At 45.2% G+C, this 23,617-nt stretch overlaps 2 protein-coding genes across 2 annotated transcripts; both read left to right on the plus strand.

Moving 5' to 3' along the window:
• The first annotated feature begins 1,973 nt into the window (after positions 1-1,973).
• LOC103177084 (solute carrier family 25 member 53) lies at positions 1,974-5,008 on the plus strand. The gene is made up of 2 exons (XM_007891045.2): positions 1,974-2,193; positions 3,997-5,008. Exon 2 carries the CDS (start codon positions 4,009-4,011, stop codon positions 4,870-4,872), a length of 864 nt encoding a protein of 287 aa, XP_007889236.1. The 5' UTR covers positions 1,974-2,193; positions 3,997-4,008; the 3' UTR covers positions 4,873-5,008.
• A 5,951-nt stretch (positions 5,009-10,959) lies between these two features.
• LOC103179257 (ADP-ribosylation factor-like protein 13B) lies at positions 10,960-16,717 on the plus strand. The gene is made up of 5 exons (XM_007894452.2): positions 10,960-11,018; positions 12,994-13,064; positions 15,083-15,332; positions 16,223-16,328; positions 16,505-16,717. Exons 1-5 carry the CDS (start codon positions 10,960-10,962, stop codon positions 16,715-16,717), a joined length of 699 nt encoding a protein of 232 aa, XP_007892643.2.
• The last annotated feature ends 6,900 nt before the right edge of the window (positions 16,718-23,617 follow it).

Below are 23,617 nucleotides of genomic sequence, written 5' to 3' on the forward strand. Positions count from 1 at the left end.
TGGATTAATCTGGTTTGTCACCCACTCATATGTGAGTGTGAGAAGACAGGAGAAACATGAGGCCACCACTGCTTTGACTACTTCCACTTTCTTGCAGCAAGTTCACGTACATAGGCATCAATTTCCTCTTTCACATAACACAAACAGCAATTGGTCACATGTAACCAGTGGTTAATATATTGGACACCGTTCTCTTCATGACTGGAGTCCTGTAGCTCAGTGGTTAGAGCACTCGCCTTGCGAGCGAGACACCTGGGTTCAATTCCAGGCAGAGGGCGATACCTTGAGCAAGTTTCCTTACTCCACACGACTGATAATAATCCCTCCAAAACCAAACAATAATAAATTGGTCATTTTCAATCCACGACTGTTTGTGGGACATTGCTGTGCGTAATTGGCAGCCGCGTTCGCCCACAAATATACAGTCAATTCACTTTACAGTATATTCTGTGAAGCGCTTTGAGACATCGAGAAGACGTGAAAAGCGCTATACCAAATGCAAGGATTATTATTATGACTGGGTCACTCGTACATACAGGTGCAGACGGACAGTTGGTAGCATTCTTGCATCTGAGGTGGAAGGTTATGGACTCGAACCTTATTCTGGGTCTTTGAATTTGCATACACTGAGACTCCAATGCAATGCTGGGGATGTGCTGCATTGTTGCATTAGTCATATGTCCCGACATGAAACAACAGCAACAACAAAATTATATTTATAGAGCATCTTTCATGTCGGGAGGAAGTCCCAGGGCACTGGACAGTCGGAGGTCAGGACCTGAGCATGGGGGTGGGGTAGGGGTGAGGGAAGGCAGAGAGGTGGGAGGGCGACTAAAGGCATGATCGAAGAGTAGGGTCTTGAGACAGTCCTTGAAGGAGGCGAGGGAGGAAGTGAGGCAAAGGGACTGTGGGATGGAGTTCCAGAGTGTGGGGGCAGAGAGGCTGAAAGCCCGGCCACTGATGCTAGAGCGGGTCGGGACACATGGAGCAGACCGGAGCCCGCTGAGTGGAGAGAGTGGACAGAAAAAAAAGAGAGAATGGAGAGATGGACAGAGACAAAGAAAAAAATGTGAATTTCAAGCCTGGGCGATTAGATATCTCCATTTATTAAATGTATTGAGTTGATAGGCAGAATTTATTTTGTGTTCAGCTGTGTTTCTGATGCATGTGAAAATCCATTCCCCCTGCTTAACCCATTCATCATGGAGTCCTGTAGCGTAGTAGTTAGCGCACTCAGCTCGCAAACGAGAGGACCCGGGTTTGATTCCCAGACAGGGCGAAATCTTAGGCAAGTTTCCTTACTCCACACACCTCTGTTTATCTAGCGGTAAGAGGAACCCGGTTGTTAATCGATTTATGGAACGGTTTCTGGGGTCATAATCCCTTCAAAAAAAATTTGGTCATTCAATCCACCACTGTTTGCGGGACACTGCTGTGCAGAATTGGCTCCTGTGTTTCACCCACAAATTACACAGTTAATCCACTTTATAATATATTCCGTGAAGCCGTGATAAGGCGCTATATCAAATGCAATGATTACTATTATTATTAAGAGCATCCAAACTAGACTGAGAGTTCCACATACTGTATGTACTGCCACCTCCACATGTACGTTTCCCTGGAATGAAGTTAGCACTCTTTCTCTTTCTCTCTCTCCCTCTCTCTCTCACTTATTTAATTTTGGGGAGAGCCAAATCAGTAATCACTCTTGTAATCAATCAGTAATTGCTCTTGCAATTCTGTAAGGATTCTGTCACTGTGAAGCTGAAGTTGGTTTCCTGTGTTGTTTGACGATTGAACCGAAATACCCACAAACATTATGCAGAAGAGAAAAGATTCACAGAAGCAGAATGGATCGAGTGTAGCTGCCTTTGTGTGACGGTCTGGACTGACTGACTGACTGACTGACAGCCGCTCAACCCAACCAGGAGAGCCACTGCTGTGTCAGTCAATGCAAATCACAGACGAAGTGGGGAATGAGATGGAAGATGACATGGGGAGTTGCTGCCAATCGTTTTAATGATGAGATGTCTTTGTGTGTGTGTGTATGTGTGTGATTGTGTGTGCGAGAGAGCGAGAGCTATAAACCTAACAAAGGCTGGGAAATATAGGGACTAAATCTGCAATTTTTTTTTAATTTCAGATAAATTGCAGTGAAGCCAATTTGCCAGTTGAAAGCAGAGAAATTAACAGGTGGGGTCACTTTTTTTATATAATCGTTTGCATGTGCAAATTGAAAGGTTAAATGGAGCCACATCCTGTAACAGAGGCCGGTTGAATGAGTAATGTTTTTGAAATTGTACTTTTATTGGTTTTAAAAGAGGATAGATCCCTGTGTGTGTGTGTGTTTTAATCTGTGTGTTAATCTCAAATTAACATTGCAATGCAGAAATCTTTCTTTCAGATCCCGCTTGTGTTGGGGAAAATAATACCCCTTATTTGTGATGCTTTGTATATCGTTATCTTCCCCACCCAACCCCCATACACACGCAGAAAAGTACCATAAATTGGCAAGAACATAGCCCCCCCCCCCTCAGATATCTAGGCTGTTATCTCTGTGGACACACACCTTTGCCCTCCGATCTATCTGAGATCTGTTTAAAACATACTATTTTACAGATTCTGATGCTTTTTACAGTACATAATTTTTATAGTGGAGACCTGTAGTGTAGTGGTTAGAGCACTTGCTTCACAAGAGAGAAGACCCTGGTTCGATTCCCGGGCAGGGCCAAACCTTAGGCAAGTTTCTTTATTTTAGGGTAATAGTCCCTCCAAAAAAATGTGGTCATTCAATCCACAATTATTTGTGGGACACTGCCGTGTACAATTGCCTGCCATGTTTTGCCTACAAATATACAGTCAATCCACTTTACAGTATATATTCTGTGAAGCACTTTGCGACGTCTCAACAAACTGATAAGACACTACAACGACAACAAAATTACATGTGTTTAGCGCCTTTAACGTCGGGAGGACATCCCAAGGTGCTGGACAGACAGAGTTATGGATCCGAGCTGAGGGTCGGGGTGGGTGGAGGGCAGGGGGGGAAGCAGGGAGATCGAAAGTTTATCAAATGCAAGGGTTATTATTATTACGGTGCATTGGGGAGCATTCCTGTGGTGTTTTTTCTGTTGATCGGTGAGATGTGGGGCTGGATGGAAATACAGCAATATACAATTTCACTCCCTGCAACATGCACCAGACAAAGAGCCACAGTGCGGAACTGGATCATCACAACCCAGGTTGGTCGAGGATCCATCCATGGACAGTGTTAGGTTTGTTGTTGCCGGTCAGGGCAGAGTGTATGTGCCCAGAGATTTCCATTATATTCAGATGAAATATTAATGCTTCCCCTGTCTTTTAATAATAATCTTCAAGACGTCTCAAAACGCATCGCAGAATATACTGTAAAGTGAATTGACCGTATATTTGTGGGTGAAACACGGCAGCCATTTGCGCACAGCAGTGTCCCACAAACAGTCGTGGATTGAGTGAATAAATTATCATTTTTTTTTAGACGCGTAATTACCCCTGGAAAAGTGAACCACTAAGCAACTAACAACTGGGTTTCTGCTTGTTGTCCGGTAAACAGAGGTGTGCGGTTAAGGAAACCTGCCTAAAGTCCCGCACTGCCTGGGAATCGAAACTGGTTCCTCTCACTTTCGAGGCGAGTGCTCTAACCACTACACTATAGGGTTCCGTATACAATACTCCATAGTCCTCTGCCCTAATCAAGACAGGTTTAGTATTGCCTCTTTGCATTGGTAGTGTATCTGCCTGGTTATAAATCCAGGAATGCCATTAGCTTTTATACCTCGGACAATTTAATCTTAAATCCCGTTTCGCCCACAAAATATACAGTCAATTCACTTTACAGTAAACCCTGTGAAGCACTTTGAGACGACTCAACGACGTGATAAGGAGCCCTATCAAATGGAAGGATTATTAATAGTATTATTATTTTTACGCACTTTCCCTAATTCTGGCCTCTTGCAGATTGATTGGGAAATGCCCCCGAATACGGAAGTGGAGCCCGGCGTCTCCGAGGGAACGTGGTTGAGGAACAGCGCACTGGGAGCTGCCTCCAGCTGGCTGGCCACACTGCTGACCTTCCCTGTCCACAAGACCATATTCCGACAGCAAATCCACGGCTTCGTCATCCGGCAGGCGGTGTCGCAGCTCTACCAGGAAGGCCTGCTCCAGTTTTACCGCGGGATCCTCCCTCCTCTCCTGTCCAAAACCATCCAGGGCACCTTACTGTACGGCAGCTATGACAGCCTCATGCCCGTCCTGTTCCCTCAGGAGCCTGTGTCCTACCAGCGCAGCACTGCAGGGTGTCTGGCTGGAGCCATCGAGGCCCTGGTCCTCACGCCGTTTGAACGCATCCAGAACGTTCTTCAGGACCACAGGAAAGTGGCCAAACTCCCCCACGTGCAGAGTATCCTGAAGGAGTTCTATTCATACGGTTTGAAGGGGTCGCTCCAGCTCGGGTACTATCGAGGCTTCCTCCCCGTCCTGTTGAGGAACTCCACAGGCAGTGCCCTTTATTTCACCTTTAAAGATCCCATCAAGAATTCTCTGTCGGACCAGGGTCTCCCCGTTGGCATCTCGGCTTTCGTCTCGGGCAGTGTGAACGGGGTGGCCATCTGCCTGGCTCTGTACCCACTGAGTGTACTGGTCGCCAACGTCCAGTCTCAAGTGGGAGCCGGGACTCAGAGCCTCCGCACCTCCGCTCAGAACCTGTGGGCCTCTCGTAGCGGGAAGCTGCTGTACGTTTACCGGGGAAGCTCTCTGATCGTGCTGCGCTCCTGCCTCTCCTGGGGCATCACCACCGCCATTTATGAGCTATTAAGGGGGGGCAACAACCACTGAGGTGCGGAGCGATGATTCGAACTGAACTGGATCTTCTCAGGGGTTTCCTACATTCTGAACCCAAAACAAGCACATTTACAGCCTTAATCAAGTGAATGTGAAGAATGAGAAGCTCTTACGTCAACGAGTGTGTGTATGTGCGCACGTGTGTGTACGCGCTTGTGTGTGTGTGTGTGTGCGCATGTGTGTGTGTGTGTGCACGCGTGTTGTGTGTGCACATGTGTGTGTGTGCGTGTATGTGCATGTAGGAATCCCAAGTCCTTGCCCATTGTAGTAGGGAATTGTAGGGAATTCTGTTTTTATCGCAAAAATCTGTGAATTTGTCACTGTGAACTTACTATCAACAGTAATCTGATTCTATTCAGTAAAACTCGCTTACGTCTTATCTTTATAAATCGTATAATCACCGAAGTTGTACATTCACCCGAGTCCTATTTCATATCAAAAACCAGTTCGATGTCTTTGCTCTATTTTGCATTAATCATCTCTCCATACTCATAACCCCCTCCCCTACCCTCCACGACTCCCACACTTACCGGCTGCATTGAATCATGAAAAATGACATCCAGACCCATCGACCTGTGCACACTTATCGATCAGCTGAATTGAATCACACAAAATGTAATCACCGCATGTGCGCTTACTGGCTGCATTGAATTGCACAGGCGCAGTGTAGATTATTGATTAAATCAGATTTTATACGGTTTATACACTTTGCCTGTAACTCGGACTTCGAGTAAGTCGTGTGAGTCATATTAACTGTTATGATAGGACTTGTGTGATGTATGTAATTAAACATGTAATGTATTGTAAAAGTTTGTTGCGATCCTCAACTGCGAACTCCTCCTGGTGTCTTTAGCCACTCGTAGGATTTAAGAGGTTAAACGATAACCATTCCTTTGTTGCAAGCAAACTGCGGAACTACCTCAAAATCCCGGGATTCTCTAAGCACTGATCTGAGGACATGTTGGGAATTCTATTCCCTTAGTGGAATCGAAGCTCTCTCATTCCCGAATCTCTCCATGTGAAAAAGTTTCTGTTGTTTTGAGCTGGAGAGTGATATGTTCATGTAAACGTGCGTGTATGTTGTGTGTAATTTGTAAACTGGGCTTAAATAGAGAACGAAGTGCCCTTCTGTTAGTTTCAAATGCAACTCGTGCCTTTGCTGGGGCTGTGAGGGTCTGCGTTGGCTGCGCTGTGAAAGCATAGGAAACATAGGAGCAGGAGGAGGCCATTCAGCCCCTCGAGCCTGTTCCGCCATTCTATTAGATCATGGCTGATCTGTACCTCAACTCAAATTACCTGCCTTTGATCCATATCCCTGGATACCCTGAGCTAACAAGAGGTGCCCTGGAGCACTGTCTCAGGGGTTATACAGACTGTGGTGATGGTGATGGACACCTGTGTCTCAGACAATGGCTGAGGTGGATGATGAGAAGTGATCTTTTGCCCAATCCAATGGCACAAGTTGTGGTAGACTGTCACACATCATCCACACCGTATTCAGTAACTGGTTTGTCCCATACATGTTTAAATTGAATAGTGACGTTAGTACAGTCTGACTGTAAAGAGAGATGTCAATGAGATCACATTTATAAGCATTGCAAACTGATTTGGATCTGGCGCGTCCAGTTATTCATCGGCTCAGTGTCTCTCACGTGTGATAACTCTGGACCTGCAGGCGTCTCAGTCTAAATATACCTTGTGTAATCTCATTTTAGTACAGAGAAGGGTGATTTGGTCACTCAATCCACGACTGTTTGTGGGACGATGCTGTGTGCAATTGGCTGCCACATTACGCCTGCAAAATATACAATCAATTCACTTTACAATATAACCTGTCGAGGGCCTTGAGACATCGCAAGGCGCTATATCAAACACAAGGATTATTAATATTGTCCACAAAATCATTGCTAATTCATCCGAACTCAATTGGCAAGTAGAAATATGTACAGAAGGAGGAGAGTGCACTCTACACAGCCCAGAGATAAACACTGTGGAAGAGGAAACCAAAGCACTTCTGGTGTTTATAAAGCACTTGAGGTCTGCTGTTCTGGCTTGTAAAACACTGACATATTTGAACAGTATGTTCCCAGGTTTGTGCTTTTAAGATGATATTGTAGCTTTGTTCATTTTTATATTTGGAAGTCAATAAATTTGCTATCATTTTATCCATTGTTTCTTCTATGTGTGTAGTAAACACTGTATTGTACCTTTTCAAAGATAGAGTTTCCTCTACACTGGCTCAACTATCCAGTCAGTTACGACATAGTAAAGTTCAGTAAAGCTCCTTCTACACTGTCCGTCCACACTCCACACAATGACAGCACGGGTTAGAGACAAAGTAAAGTTCCCTCTACACTGTGATGCTTGACACATCAGTTCACGTAAAAATTTAATTGATGGCGGCTAGTTGCTCAGGCAAATCACAAAGGACTCGGAGGAGACACACAGAGACAAAAGAGACTACGGCTCCCAAACTGCACTGCTGTTTCTGTGCATTGCCCTTCTCCCTCTCCCCCTAAAAGGATTAACCTGGTCAGAGTTAGAGCAAGGAATTATCCAAATCCAGATTAGATTGCACGCAGGGCTGCAGAAAACGATCCGGAGAGTAAGGAATTGCAGTGTTTGGAGAGAATCAGATTCCACCTGAAATATCCCCAAACTCCCGAGTAACACATCAACAACAACAACAACAACAAGATTCCATTTATAAAGCGCCTTTCACGTCAGGAGGATGTCCCAAGGCGCTGCACAGTTGGGTCATGGAGCCAGGATGGTATTCCTGTAGATGTGTGGGTCGCTGTCAGGCTGAGGATCGCCTGTGACTCTCTGCAACAGATAAGCTTTAACGACTGAGATCTGTGAGATCTGAACTATTACATCCACTGAATTGAACACCGTACTCCAACATTCAACATCTTTACTCTGAATGTGGTTACATCTGGGCTGTTGTGTGGGGAGAGAGCGATTCACCCAGTCACTTTGGGACTGTTTTTTGTGTGAGTACTCTGTGTCCTTTAACTCAATTAAACTCTTATTGCTACTGCATGTTGCCCTCTCGCCTGCCTGTTCTCCCTCACTATGTTGGCATTAATCGCACTCATTGAAACGATGGGGATCAGATTTGCAAATATTTGTGGATTTGAGTGACCACAATTGTTATTAGAGGGGTTATTAAAACCCGGAAAGCAATCCACCAATCGACTAACAGCTAGGTTCCTACTTACCTGTTGGAGAGGTAGGTGGAGTAAGGAAACTTGACTCAGGTTTCGCCCTGTCCGTGAATCGAACCCGGGTCCTCTCTCTTGCAGGGCAGGTGTGCTAACCAATACCCTATAAGACTTCACATTCCAGTGTAAGGAATAAAGATATTAAAATGCCATTGTGCATTAACAGCAGCAGATAATAGTTACCACATTTGCTCCCGAGCTAGGGGTTTGGATCACGAGGGTGGAGGGCAGGGCTAGGAGTATGACCGAAGGCTCTTGTGACGGGTCTTGAAAGAGGCAAGAGAGGTGGTGAGGTGAAGGGACTGTGGGATGGAGTTCCAAAGGGGAAGGAGTGAGGTGGAGGAACAATGTCAAATAATTGGGAATTTAAATTTCACCCTTTTACAATATTTTATATAAGTTAAAAAGAAATTGTAGGAAAGGGGCTGCGCCAGAGCAGGGAATTGGGATGTCGACTATCAGCACCAGTTTAGGCTTGAAGGACTGAATGGCTTCCCCAGTACTGGAATCTCTATGGTTCGATAATGTTTCTCCTACAAAATACACAGTCACTCCACCTTGTAATATATTCTGTGAAGCGTTTTGAGATGTCTCAATGACATAATAAGGTGCAAGGATGATTATTATTATTAATGTTCTAAAGGTGAAGTTTTCTTATCTAGCAGTCCAGTGTGATGGAGAAGAGAGACTGAAGCAGTTCATGTCTTCCTTTAACTTCTCTGTTGCCATGTTTGAATGAGTGGCGTCCAATGAGGTAGACAGTCAGAGAGAGGCCTGGGGTCAGTGAAGTAAAGACCCAGTGAGTCAGTGAAGGAATGGAGCTGGTTGTGACTAAGAAAGAAAAAGAATGAGAAATGGCAGTAGTTGTTGAGGTTGAAAAGGAGTTGGTGAAGAGAAGAGAGTATGTGGTCCTTGACACACCAGCTCTTGCCAGGCTGCACTGGCTACAATTATCGAACGGATCGATTTAAGATCCTCTCACTTGTTTTCAAATCCCTTCATGCCCTTGCACCTCCCTACCTCTCCGACCTGCTTACACCCCACTCCACCACCCACTGCCTCCACTTGGCCGGCTCCGGCCTCCTGTTTGTCCCTCGTCTCCTCCGCTCCACCATTGGTGGCTGTGTCTTCAGCCACTATTCCCCGAAACTCTTTCCCTCAATCTCTCCGCCTTGCCCCCTCCTTCAGATCCCGCGTAAAGACCTTCCTTTTTGATTGTGTTTACAGTCACCTCCCTGGCTCGGGGGCAGACTCTGCCACTATCAAGCATTGCTGAACGCTACCTCACGTGAAGGGCGCTATATAAATGCAAGTTGTTTATGCTGTTGTTGTTAGTGAGATGGTCACCCCCTGGTGTATCTGTTGCCAAATGGAGAAGCAGGGATGATTGTAACCAATCTTCCCATCTATTACAGGAATTGCTTGCTAAAGAGAGGGCACATCACCTTGTCAGCCTCTCATGCACGAACACTGCTGATGTTGTGGGTGTAAAGTCCCCAACCCCAACACAGGACGAGCTTGCAATGTCCACCCTGAGCAGTGTTAGAGATCCACGCAAACAGGCCCCCATGGTAAGTGATGATTCACCTGTGTGGTAAGTCACCTGCCTGCTTTCAAATGAATAATTATATTAACAATTCTTGCATTTGATACAGCGCCTCATCACATCTTTGAGACGTCTCCAAGTGCTTCACGGAATATACTGTAAAGTGAATTAACTGTGAATTTTGCGGGCGAAATGTAGCACCCGACTGCACACAGCAGTGTCCCACAAACAGTCGTGGATTAAGTGACCAAATTATTATTATTTATTTATTATTATTTATTTTTGAAGGGATTATTACCCACTGGAAAGTGATCCGCCAATCGATTAAAAACCGGGTTCCTACTTACTGCTGGGTGAACAGTGGCGTGTGGAGTAAGGAAACTTGCCCAATGTTTCGCCCCGGGAATCAAACCCACTAGCGAAGCTAGTGCTCTGACCACTGAGCTAAAGGCACCATATTTACAGGGATCTGTGAGCCTGCGCTCATTTACTGTCACAAGCATTCCCCTACTGGGTAGAGTGGACCTTAAATATCTCTTGACACTTGTGTCACAGCGAAGGGAGCTGCTACCAGTTTCCTGGCCAACAACTCTGCAGATAAATTGTTCATTCCCCTCACCGCTGTGTGTGGGACCTTGATATGTGCAAAGTAACCGCCATGTTTGCCAACAGCAAAAACTGGAACAACACTCAATAGCAGTGAAGTTCTTTTGAGATGTTTTAATTTTATCGTTTCAACTTTAACTTTAAGCACTTTGAGATGCCACTGTTGTGAAAAGCGCTATATAAATTATGCGTATAAATTGTCCTGTAGTGTAGTGGTTAGAGCACTCGCCTCACAAGCGAGAGAACCAGGGTTTGATTCCCGGCAGCGCGAAACCATAGGCAAGTTTCCTTACTCCACACGCCTCTGTTTACCTCACAGTAAGTGGGAACCCGGTTGTTAGTCGATTGTCGGATCACTTTTCGGGGGTAATAATCCCTCCAAATAAATAAAATTGGTTACTCAATCCACGATTGTTTGTGGGAAACCGATTGGCACAATTGGCTGCTGCGTTTCACCCACAAAATACACAGTCAATCCACTTTACAGTATAATATGTGAAGCGCTTTGAGACCTCTCAACAAGGTGCTATATCAAATGCAAGGATTGTTATATTATGATTACATTATTATTTTCGTAAATGCAAGTTGTTGTTGTTACAGATGCTCTAAAAATACAAATTCCTCTTCTCCCTTGTGACGTCCCCTGATGTTCCAGGTGTGAAGTTCTCTGTCACCTCCAGCACCACCTGCCCACTCACCGCCATGTTCAGCCTCATCACAAACTGCTGTAGCTGGGCTCGCAAGGTTCACGAGCCTCTCAGGTGGGTCTGGCCATATATCACACCTTTAAGTAGATCCATTCAAATTTCAAGACTGAGGTGGATAGATGTTTATTATGTCAGGATATCAAGGGATATGGGGCAAAGACGGGCATTTGGAGTTGAGATACAGAATATAAACTTACATTTACACAATGGCTTTCTGATCGGGAGGATGTCCCAAGGCACTGGACAGTCAGGGATTTGGACCCGAGCAAGTGGGGAGGGGATCAGGGAGGGTGGACAGGAGGGTGGCCTGTGGCGCATTCGAAGAGGAGTGTCATGAGATGTGCCTTGAAACAGGTAAGGGAGGGCGCGAGGCAAAGGGAATGTGGGATGGGGGCAGAGAGGCTGAAGGCCCAACTGCTAATGGTGGGGCCTTGATCTAATAGAATGGCGGAGGCTCAAGGGGCTGAATGGCCTTCTCCTATTCCTATGTTCCTAAGAGACAGACAGTAGCTTATAAGAATTGATAGGTCTGTGCTTAGATGAGTCAGAATGCAATTGATTTTGCTGAAGAGAATAATTTCCTGTTAGTTTTGAATATGTGGAAAACTTTGGTATAAAGATCCACACTGCAAATTAGCCCTGGACTTGGGAGTGCTGGACAGACAGTGTAGAGGAAGATTTACTCTGTATCTAAACTGTGCTGCAGCTAATCTGGGAGTGTGGATGGACAGTGTAGAGGGAGCTTTATTTTGTTTCTCTGTTTCGTCAATTCACTTTACAATATATGAGGTGAAGCGCTTTGAGACGTCTCGAAGGCGTGATATGGTCAAGGATTATTATTATTATATTATCTAATCCATGCAGGCTGTGACCTGCTTTACGTCACCCGCCCGGCCCACTCCTCCATCAGCAGCCTGGCCTTCAGCCTTTCTGCCCCACCCTATGGAACTCCATCTCGCATTCTCTTGGCCTTGCTCCCTCCCTTGCCTCCTTCAAGGCACATCTCAAAACCCTCCTCTTCGACCGAGCCTTCGGCCACCCTTCTCCCTGCCCTCCACTCTCCCCGATCCCAACCCCAATTCGGGTCCAAATCTCTAACTGTGCAGCACCTTGGGACGTCCTCCCGACGTGAAAGACGCTGTGCAAATGTAATTTGTGTTGCAGCTTATCTGGGAGTGCTGGCTAGACAGTGTAGCTTTGCTGAATATGTAACCTGGATTCAACTTGTTCACTGATCATCGATAAATAATTCTGAATAAATAATTCTTATCCGAACAATGTCAGGCAGCCATACCTGATGGAGAGGACCATAGCTGTAACAGCATTGCTAACACTTATTAGCTCCCAGCGAAGGCAATGGCAGGGGTTGCCATGGATGGTGCTCAGCTGCCCTATTCAAAGTGAAATTGTTCCGCCATTACAACGGGGAGAAATCAGAACATATCCGTATTCATTGACGTGTGAATCACATTCATTGGAATCCATTACTGGGATAAATTACGTGTCAGCCTGGCTCAAGTGGGAGTCTCTTGTCTCCCAGTCAGGGGGTTTGGGGCTCGAGCCCCCATGTCAGGCCTTTGATCTCACAGTCCAGGCGGACACTCCAGTACAGCGCTGGGGATGTGCTGCAATGTCGGAGGATCCGTCTGTGGATGATGTGCTATCTGCCTGTTGTGATGGATTTTAAAAGATCCTGTTGTGATACTCAAAAAGATCCCAGTCCCAGTGTCCTGGACAACAGTCCCCCAGATAAAATTGTTTTTGAGTTCATGGCTGTTTGTGGGACATTGGCTACCGCATTCGACTACAAAATAGACTCACTACTCGTCATAGTACATCCTGTGAAGCACTTTGCCTCGTCCTGCAGACGTGAATGAAGTTATATTGAATGTAAGGATTATTATAGCTTTAATTGAGAGGTGTGGTTGATGTTAAACTGATCACCAACGCCTTAGTTGCAGACCACAACTTTGTACGTGGCTGGCTTTCTCCCAGATCTGAGTCCATTTTTTTTCTGTCTCTCTTGCAGGAGCGTTACTCTGCTGATCCTAGGATTGGGCAACGCAGGGAAAACCACAATCTTTAAAGGAATTAGGAAAGGTAAGTGAAACACTGCTATTTGCCTACAAAACACAGTCACTACACTTTCCAGTAAATGCTGTGAAGCGCTTTGAACATCCTCCTGGTGTTAAACTGCAATATCAAATGCAAGGATTATTATTTTTATTGTTATAGTGGCTTGAACAAAAGAGAATAGAAACTGGAGGACACCTGTATTTTTTAACTGTATCAGTGTGAATCCTCTTCGGCCGCGCCTTCAGTCACCCTCCTACCCCTACCCTCCCCGCCCTCCACGCCTCCTGATCCCAACCCCCAGCTCGGGTGCAAATCCTTGACTGTCCATTACTATGGGACAGCCCCTTGACGTGAAAGGCGGTGTACAAATGCAATTTGTTGTTGTTGTTCAGTTCTATATGGAACAAGAAGCTACAAATGTTTTAAAAATAGGAAATGAACCAGTTTCTGCCACCTAAGACGATTGTGGTTGATTTGGTTTCGAGACGGAGACATCAAAGGGATCTAGTGGGAAACCGATGGATTGGTAGACAGGCTGATCTATTCCTGTCCGAAATTATTAATAGATTAGAATCGAGACTGTGTGAACAGGTTGGAATCCCCTCAGCAAGTTACTTAGTTACACTCAAACCCTCTTTTTATTGCAGTGGTTTTGGAATCCAAGAAGCAGGGAACCAGCATCTTCTTTGGGGGCTATTCAGAGAGGTCGGGGGAGAGGGGAGGGGGGGATTTCCAACCACATTTTAATAATATTCCTAAATTAATTAAAGGAATATCTTTAGGAATGCTGCAATTTTGACTTTTTTCTTAAATCAAGTGAGGTTCTTGCACTAAAATGGTTGATAGCCAGGCATTAAGCTATTCTGGGTCATTGGATCTCTGCCGACATCACTTCCTGTGTGCATTCCATGCACCGGAAGTGATGTCGGTAGAGATCTAATGACTTGGCATTCGGCCATTTTAGCTTCCCGCGCATTACAAAATGGCCGACTTCCAGGTCATCGGGTTGAAAACTATGTCATTTCTTGCTTTGGACACGTCGGAAGTGATGTCAGTGGTGAACTGATGTTGGCCATTGGTAACAGCCCAGTGTACGGGGAGTGAACCCGCCAGCGATGATCTTGGTGCAGAGTGTGTTGTTGGAGTGACTGCTGGAGTCTAACCAGCTACAACCACATTGAGAGCTCTGTCTGGCAAGCTTTCCCAGCCAGGACCACTCTACCCGTTAGGGCTTTGGCTTGCAGGATAAACAGGAGCTGAGTGGGATGGCTCCCTGCCCCCAGTATCTGGTTTGCCCTTCCCGGTCCCGCCGATGGTCCAGGCTGTGCTGTCATCAACAGTGCCCTGGAATACTGCAGACCCACCTGGATCAGGAACAAGACTGCTGAGACCGCCACAGAAGGGTGGCTTGATTCCAACATCCCGTTGCAAGCAGGTCACCTTGGAGACCCGTCTTAACAATGCACAAAGAGGAAGCAGAGCACACATCGTAACATCCTTAATCCATTAAATCCCAACCAATACTGATCCGATCAGCAAGCTGTTTAGGGCTGCTGCAATGGTTGGCCACAGAGCCAGATAGAGGTCAACCTGCTTATTACAGACTGGATCACAGATATTCACTGTTACAATTCTCATTAGAAACAGTATTTTGGTGAGTGGTGGGAATGTGGAATTCCAAGATAAACGAAAAAAGTTATTTTCCCACAATTTCATTACAGTGAAATAATGGGAACTTTGCTCTCTGTAAACACATGGTGTAGCTGACCCGGGAATGTGGATGGACAGTGTAGAGGGAGCTTTACTCTGTCTCTAACCCGTGTTGTCACTGACCTGGGAGTGTGGACGGACGATGTACAGGAATCTCTGCTCTGGGTTCATGTTATACCTGACCAGCGAGTGTTTGATGATGACATTAGGTAAGAAAAATGGAAAGAGTTTTCTATTCTTGATCACTGACACTAAACGTCATTAAAATAAAAATAGCAAGCTATGAAGGAGCTGAATACATTTCTAAACAATCATCTTCTTGCCTCCATCAGAGTCCCCCTTTTGCACGACTCCCACTCTGGGATTTGCCAGGAGTAAGCTTATGCTGGACCGGTTTGAGGTGACACTCTTTGACTTGGGTGGAGGGGAGAAGTTCCGAACCTCCTGGAGGAACTTTTACGCGGAGACGCACGGTGTTGTCTTTGTCGTTGACTCTACGGATGTCAAACGGACAGCGGAAGCCGGGAATGTCCTCTCAGAGGTTCTGAAGCATCCCAAGATTTCGGGGAAGCCTGTGCTGGTGTAAGCATGGTAACAGCCCAGTGTACGGGGCAGGGCGGACGGACTTGTTAAAAAACATCTAGTTGTGTGGCTGGAGCGAGCCAGTTGGTAGTGGCTGATTGGGGTGCAAGTGCTCTGGGATGCTACCCTGTGTGAGGGGCGTTATATAAATGCAAGTAGCTGTTGTTGTCGCAAGGACCGCAAGATTTCTGATGTTCTTATTAAGGTCATGGGCATAAAATTGGGAGGATTCTTAAATTCAGCCTAATATTTGGCATAACTACAGAAACACAGATCCCAAATTGGTTTCCAAATTCCACATAACCTTAACCTGTAAGGACATTGAGCCTATGAACGTGAAGAATTTCAGGTCCTGGTAAGGACAAGGTGGGAGTGCTGTAATCACTGGGCCCACACACGAGCAACACTCACTACAGGAGAATTTACAGAAATACAGGATGGGTTTGGGATCTGCAGAGCCTTTTCAAAGTATTGTCCAATGCTGCGTATCCGCACAAAGACTGTCTGTGCCTCTGACTCTACATTAACCTGCAATATTTTGTGTGATATCCATGCAAGAGGCAGAAATACACACACAGGTCCACACATACACCCAGAGTTAGAGTCTGATGCACAGATACCCAGAGGCAGATATCCATTAACTGCACAAAGTTATTTTTCCACAATTTCCTTAGCAAGGCTGCAGGTGAGGTATGTTTTGTGAACTTTACTCTGTCGCTAAACCGTGCTGTTTCTGACCTGGGAGTGTGGATGGATATTGTACGGAATACAACAGGGCTGGTCCCAAACAGTGCAGATATGGGGCTTGCTACTCAAGGAAGGAAAACGTAGTCAGTTGGCAGCGATGTTCCACAGCCTGACTAGTAACTTCTTTTCTCTTCGTCGCTCAGGCTTGCGAACAAACAAGACAAGGCTGAGGCCCTGTCAGAGTCGGACATCGTGGAGCAGATATCTCTGGGGAAACTGGCCAATGAAAACAAATCCATGTGCCGCATTGTAAGTTGCGAAGGCTTCCTCTGTAAACGCTTTCACCGTCTCGTTTCTTCCCGTTAACATTTGACTTGCAATGACCTGCCCAACGCTTTGAGACGTCTCAAAGACATGATAAGGTGCTATTATCAAATGCGATTGTGTAAACGCTAACTCAGGCAATCTGTCCTCTCTGTGTGTAGGAGCCGTGTTCGGGGACTCTGGACTACGCTGAGAAGAAGCTGGACAGGACGGTGCTGCGGGGGCTGAGGTGGCTCCTTTGGACCATCGCCAGGGATTACGCCCATCTGAGCACTCGCCTGATCCAGGACAGCACGGGGGAGAAGGGTCGAGGACAGCAGCCGGAGAGAGTGGAGGGAGCGTCGCTAACAAAGAAAATCCAGAGAGAGAGGTGAGCGGTTTGATTCCCGGGTGGGGCGAAATCTTAGGCAAGTTTCCTTACTCCGCATGTCTCTGCTTACCTAGCAGTAAGTAGGAACCCAATTGCTAGTCAATTGGTAGATCGCTCTCCTGGGTAATAATCCCTTAAAATTATAATAATTTGGGCACTTAATCCATGATTCTTTGTGGGACACTGCTTTGAGTGTCTTTGAGACGTCTCAACAATGTGATAAGGCACTATATCTATATAAAATGTAAGGATTGTAATTATTATTAGAGAGAATGACGGGAAGATGGGAACCTGGTGTGTGTTCCACTGTTGATTTATTTTGCTGCTGATGAACATCCACTGGATGTGAAGGCCTTTGGTATTTGGTGTTCTTTGGCAATACTTATTTCCAAGTTTAGGATAATGTTTTAATTCTTTTCACATGACAGCTGGGCACCATCCAGTGTCTGTGACCTGTCTGTCGCTATGACAGTGCAGTTGGGTGCTTAGACCTCATGGTTCACAGTTATGGGGAGCGGGAAATCTCTGAGGCATACAACCCAGCAAGGTCCTGGGTTCAAATCCCGAGCTGCGCTGAATTAGGTAATCAAGGCTCTGGGAACAATGAGAGAAAAGCTGCTAATATTGGGATTAGCATTCCAGCCCTGGGCAGGAGAAAGACTCCTTCTATGATTGGTATCTGCTAACGCTCACTGAAAATATTACCTGTGAAGACAGGATCAAGCAAGACCACCATCAATGTCAAACAGTCCAGGCTCTCACAGGAATACAATGTACAACCACTTGGATAAGCTGCCAGAGGACAACATTTACACAAGGGCATCCCTACACCAGTATCAGTCATTGATTTTAGTTCTGCATAAGAATTCAAGCTTATGGCCTATTCTTGGGCTTTGTTTTATTCTGGAGCATTCACTTAACAAACACTCAAAGATAACTTTGGACCAGACCAGTGTAGAGAAAGGTTTATTCTGTAATCTGTGCTATAGCTGGTCTGAGAATGCTAGGGATAGTGTAGAGGGATCTTCACTCTGTACATAATCTGCTGTCACTGACCTGGGAGTGTGGACGGACAGTATAGAGGGAACTTTACTCTGTCTCTAACCGGTGCTATCACTGACCTGGGAGTGTGGATGGTCAGTGTCAAGGGAGCTCTACTACGTATCAAATCCATATTAGATCAAAACAGTGTGGAAACTTTGTGCAAGTACTTATTGTGGGTGGATCTCAAACTTAATCCAGGAAACCTGCAGCTCAGATTCTGATCACACGTGTAAGGCGTCTCCATGAAAAAAAGTGTTGTTTACCTTTCACAGGAAGAGGAAAGCCAAAGTAGCACAGCAGAAACAACAGCCAACAGAACCTGAAACTTTACCTCGCTCAAAGCTTAGCACTTCCAGGAACATAAATAATGTTATCAATGCACAGGTATGTTCCTTCCCTTCTCCAATGGCAATCCCTTTCTAACCGCTTATCCTGACTCGACCTTTGTCGACGAGCACCAATAACCTTCCAAAAAGGAGACAACATTTTATTTTGGTTTGGTGGACATCTTCATGTTTTCTTTTTCGGAGTTTGTGTTGGTTCCATCAATGCTGGTTACAGGAAATTCTATGCAGGAAACTGAGCTAAATTGTGTGTGTGCCCGCACCCCCACCCCTCCCTCACCCCATGCCTCACACACTAAACCACAGAGGCTGTGTGCACTAACGCAAGGTTAAACAATTCTTCATTGCATCAGCATGATTCAGTTGGTTGCACTCTTGCCTCTGGTTCAGAAGGTTAAGCCTATATTGGGACCTTTGCTCACACTTTGGCTAAAGGAAATGCAGATCTTCATATGAAATGGTAAACCAAGTTCCTGTAGTTATTGTTCAAGGAGACATTAACTTGGGACGTCCTCCCGATGTGAAAGGCACGATACCAATGTAATTTTGGGGTTGGCATTATTGGAAAAGTGAAAGGAGTTTCCCCCGGTGTCCTGGACAATAATGCTTCAGATAATTTCTCGTGGAACCTTGCAGTGTCTGAAATGGCTGCTGTGTTTCCTTATAAAAAGTGACCTTTGGATGTGGGGAGGAGCTCCAACAGCGAAAGTTCTTTCATTCTTTCATTCAACAGAATGAAGAAAAAATCAAGAAGTTGGTGATGAGGAGGAAGAAGAAAATGAAGCTGAGGTTTGGGACCAGTTCACTGACCACGGTGGAGACGAGGAAGCTTTCTGCTGCGAACAGCCCCATTCTGGGCTCCAGAGTGGACACAAGGGGCAATTCCTCCACAGCCTGGAAAAGAAAGAGCAAGCGGGCAGAAGGCAATGCTCTGCTGGAGAGCCCATCGAGAGAAAGTAAAATGCTTCTCTCGAGTACTGTGGATCTAGAATCCAATGCAGGTACACTTGGCGTCCTCTGCTCATCCCAAAAGCTAAGTTCTAGGCAATTAAGTGAATGGGAAGCTATTAGTCCAAAGGAATTCTCAACATTAAGCAGGAAAGGTTGCAATGCTCTGTGTGATGAGAACAAATGGGAATGGATTTGGTTCATTGGAAGCTTTTGTGACAGGATTCACAGGATCATAGCGGAGAGGATTACAGGGGCTATTTATAATTTTGTACAGTTTGTCAGCGTAGTCGTTCAGGTTTAGCCGTAATAACCGCATAAGCTGTCTCTTTGCCACTTTTAATTCAAGAGATCAGAAACTGAACCTTACATTTATAACCTTATTATATAGTTTGGGACATGGAATGTGTATGTGATTGCCAGGGTGGTGGAAGGTGAACTGGATGAACCTTGATCTTCTTTTGTCTAGCAATCCATCCATTGGAAAGCAAAGGGTTCCAAGAAACTCCACTGGAAGATTGCATAATTGGAAGGAACAGAAAAGAATTCAGTCCATTGAAATGTGTTGAATTTTGTTTAATGGGAAGGGGGTTAAAGTTTTAGAACTGTGCTGGCAGTGAGTGGGAAGTGGTTTGATTCAATAGTAACAATAATCATTATATTTGATATAACACCTTTCAATTTGGGAGGAAGACTCATATTGAAAGGACAAATTATACAGTCAATATATTTTATACAGTCCAATTCACTTTACAATATATTCTGTGAAGCACTTTGAGATGCCTCAACAACGTGATAAGGTCTATATCACATTTGAGCATTATTATTGTTATTATTCCACCTCAGGTGCCTTTGCTGGTACCTCTCTCCAATGAACAAGGAAAAGGTTAAAGCAAAAACCAATGCATGTTATAGATGGTATTTCAAGCCTAATAACCTTGGCTCATTCAAAATCTGTCCATACAAATCCCATTAGTTGGGTTTTTTTAACCAGGATTTCTAAACTGTCAATTTTAATCTCTAAAATCATGTTGCCTGTGAGAAATCCAAGGCAAAGATAATAAAACAATGTGGTCCCTTCAAGACCAGCATTTGTGGCGAGATCTAATTTCTCCATTGATCTTATCAATGTGTTTCCTTCCAATCTTCTGAACAAAGCATCTTCTGACCAAAAGAAGAAGAAAAAGAAGAAAGTGGCATATAAAAATAAAATCAATTCGGCAGATTCCACAGATATGTTCTCCAGAAACGTGGATTTAACTGCCCCTCTGGGTAAGCACATGACTATTAGTCCATATAGCGCATCGCTTTCCAGGGGTAATAACCCCTCAAAAAATATATAATAATGATAATAATTTGGTCACTCAATCCATGCATGACTGTTTGTGGGACGCTGCCGTGCGCAATTGGTTGCTGTGTTTCACCCACAAAATATACAGTCAATTCACTTTACAGTATATTCTGTGAAGCGCTTTTAGACGTCTCTATGACGTGATAAGGCACTATATCAAATGCAACGTTGATTATCAAACCCAAGAGATCAAAAGCTGATCCTTATATGTATAATCTTATTGTATAATTTGGGACATGACAGATGCATGTGATTGCCAGGATGGTGGAAGGTGAACTGGATGGACCTTATTCTTCTTTTGTCTAGCAATTCTTATGTTCTTATATACCCAGTGTCCTCGACTTCGTCCCAGGGTGTTCAGTGCACATTCTGCTGAAATGTTGATGTATTATGCAGTGCTGTCTTTGTGGCTATTTTAGTTAGCATGAATGAAGTGAATGAATTAGTTCAGCCTCATAAACAGGAACTGTGCTAGGATTGTGGTAGGCACTTTATCTAATCTGTTTCCTCCTGTGTTCTGTAGATCTCTATAGGAAAGCACTCCTTGCACTGAAGACCAGACCACGAGCAAACGTCTAGATGTCTTGTGTCAAACGTTCACCAACACACCAAGTCGCTTCAAATCAGGCCCTGTTTACACTGGCAGGTTGTTGAGGACCATACCTAGTGATTGGTGGGCTCTGGTATGAGGCCTGTTTTCCAGAACTGCAACATGTCTGTATTTGAGGGAGACTGAGTTGGATTGCAAGCTATTCAGGCAATGCCCTGAGCTATCCTTTTAGCATGGTATCCCAAGGAAATATTCGTAAATTATGTAGAGTGGTGGCCAGGAACTGTGAGGAACCTGTCCTCTGATTCTACAGGAGTCTGGAACCCTGGACACCACTTCACTGACCACACCTGAATTCTCCACCAATTTGTGTAGAAATTGCTTGATTCGCTGTTCAATATACATCCCATTTACAATGTCACCGCAGAGGAATACTACTATATTATACTACACCAATAATAGTTTCTGATGCTGGCAATATTTAAGAGCCTCACAAACCGAGTTACTTTGTTGTGTAGTGACTGTTCAGGTTCTGAGCTGCTTGTTTACAGCATTTATAACCACCCAGCAGTTCAGTGGCACACTCTTCCACTTTGATCCTTATGCTGTTCCATTGCCCTTCCCGATTTGTTTCCTTGGCTTTCTTCCTCTTTTCCCTCTTTCTATTTCTCTTATGTTTCACCCACAATACACGAGCAATTCACTTGTAACTGACCTGATCATCGCCTGTAACTGAACTGAGATTGAATGATGCAAAGACCGGATACAGAAGCAAGGAAATAACTGACCGTACCACAAAATATCGTGTGGGTTTCGCCCACGAAATTCGCAGACACTACACTTCACAGTATATTCTGTGAAACACTTTGAGATGTCTCAATGATATAATGAGGCGCTATATCAAATGGAAAGATTATTACTAAACATCCAATTTCAAAATATTTCATGATGAAGATGTCCTGCAAACTCAATATCCAGTGATGTTACAGGCACTTAATAAGAGTGGCATTCATTTTAATCTTCTCCCTGTTACTCCTGTGACCCTTTATCTGCTTGCTTTTTCCGGAGCTCTACTGGATGCTGTCTCAGCCTCCTCTTTGCAGCTTTTAAACCATCGGATATGTTTCTTTCATGAACGAAGACAATGAGATTTATATTTAATAATACATTTAAATACCCGACAAAACAATGACCTGATGTGCAGTAGGCATGTGCCAATGTTTATTGATTAAACGTGCTTACAATTTTAATGTTGTCGTCAGAAACCTCCTTTCTGTTAAGTAAATACAGTACAACGTGATAGCCGACATTAGCGTACATTAAAGAAAATCAGAGGTCAGAGGCAAGAAGGGAGGGCAGCAAATCTTTTCTATACTAAGCTTAGTAGTGGAATTATCCATTAGAATCAGCTGTTGGAAAAAAGATTGAAACTGAGAGTAACAGGTTGAAGAGGTACTGTGTTTGGATGTGTTCCTGGATTAAAGGTGAGAAGTCAGGCTGGTGGGAATATTCTGTGCTGCTGAGTGTGAGCTGGGACAAAAGGATGTAAAATATTAAACAGATAGCTTGGATGGGGCTGTAGAGTGGAGTGTCAGTTTAGACTATGTGATTCTAAGTCCCGATGTGAGGCTTGAACCCACAACCTTTCTGCGATTTTGGTGAGTCGGGTGTCTGACACAGACGCGGAAGGAAGCCCATTACCATGCTTAACAGCATCCAAACCAAACTGAGAATTCCACACAACAACACTTTATGACGCCCTTTCACATCGGAAAGACATCCCATGGTGCTGGACAGTCAGGGTATTTTGGACACAAGCTGGGATTTGGGGTCAGGAAGGGTGGAGGGCAAGGGGCTGGAGGTGGGAGGGTGGCCGAAGGCAGGGTTGAAGAGGAAGGTCTTTAGAAGGGACTTGAAAGAGGCAAGTGAGGGGGTGAGGCAGAGGGCTTTTTTGCGGGATAGAGCTCCAGAGTGTGGAGATGCTGAATGCAATGGTGAGGCGGGAAGTGTAGGTGACCGGAAGCAGGCCGGTGGCCACTGAGCGGAGGGAGCAGACAGGCTGATATGGGGTTAGGAGATCGGAGAGGTAGGGAGGAGCAAGAGGGCTTTGAAGGTGAGAACGAGTGTGTTGTACTCGAATCTCTGAAGGATGAGGAGCCAGTGAAGCCGAGCAATACATCCCACCTACACATGGAGATTCCAGAGGTAGACTTTTGGAAAGGAATGCACACTCTCTCCCTAGAGGGACGCATCCCGCTTCCCTAATCCCAGGAAGTATTAGGCGCAGGTTGGCAAGAGCCAAGGTTTGGGGACCTCAGAGCGTGCATTGGGGTACTTCTTGAGTCTCACTATCTAAAACTACAGAGCTTGCCATCGATACCACTGTTTGCCAAGTTTTCCTGCTGCTTGTCCAGTTAGGACAGCCCTACCTGTTAGGGCTTTGGCTTGCAGGGTTAACAGGAGCTGAGTGGGAGGAATCCCTGCCCACAGTGACTGGTTTGCCATTCCAGGTCCTGCTGATGATCCAGGTTGTGCTGTGCTGTCATCAGCAGTGCCTGGGAATACTGTGGACCTGCCTGGCTCAGGAACCAGGAACCTACCAAGACCACGACAGAGGACTGGCTCGGTTGCTCGGTGATTGGTGGATCACTTTCCAGATGTAATAAT

This window comes from Callorhinchus milii, unplaced genomic scaffold (genome assembly GCF_018977255.1).
Source record: "Callorhinchus milii isolate IMCB2004 unplaced genomic scaffold, IMCB_Cmil_1.0 Scaffold15, whole genome shotgun sequence".
NCBI lineage: Eukaryota > Metazoa > Chordata > Chondrichthyes > Chimaeriformes > Callorhinchidae > Callorhinchus > Callorhinchus milii.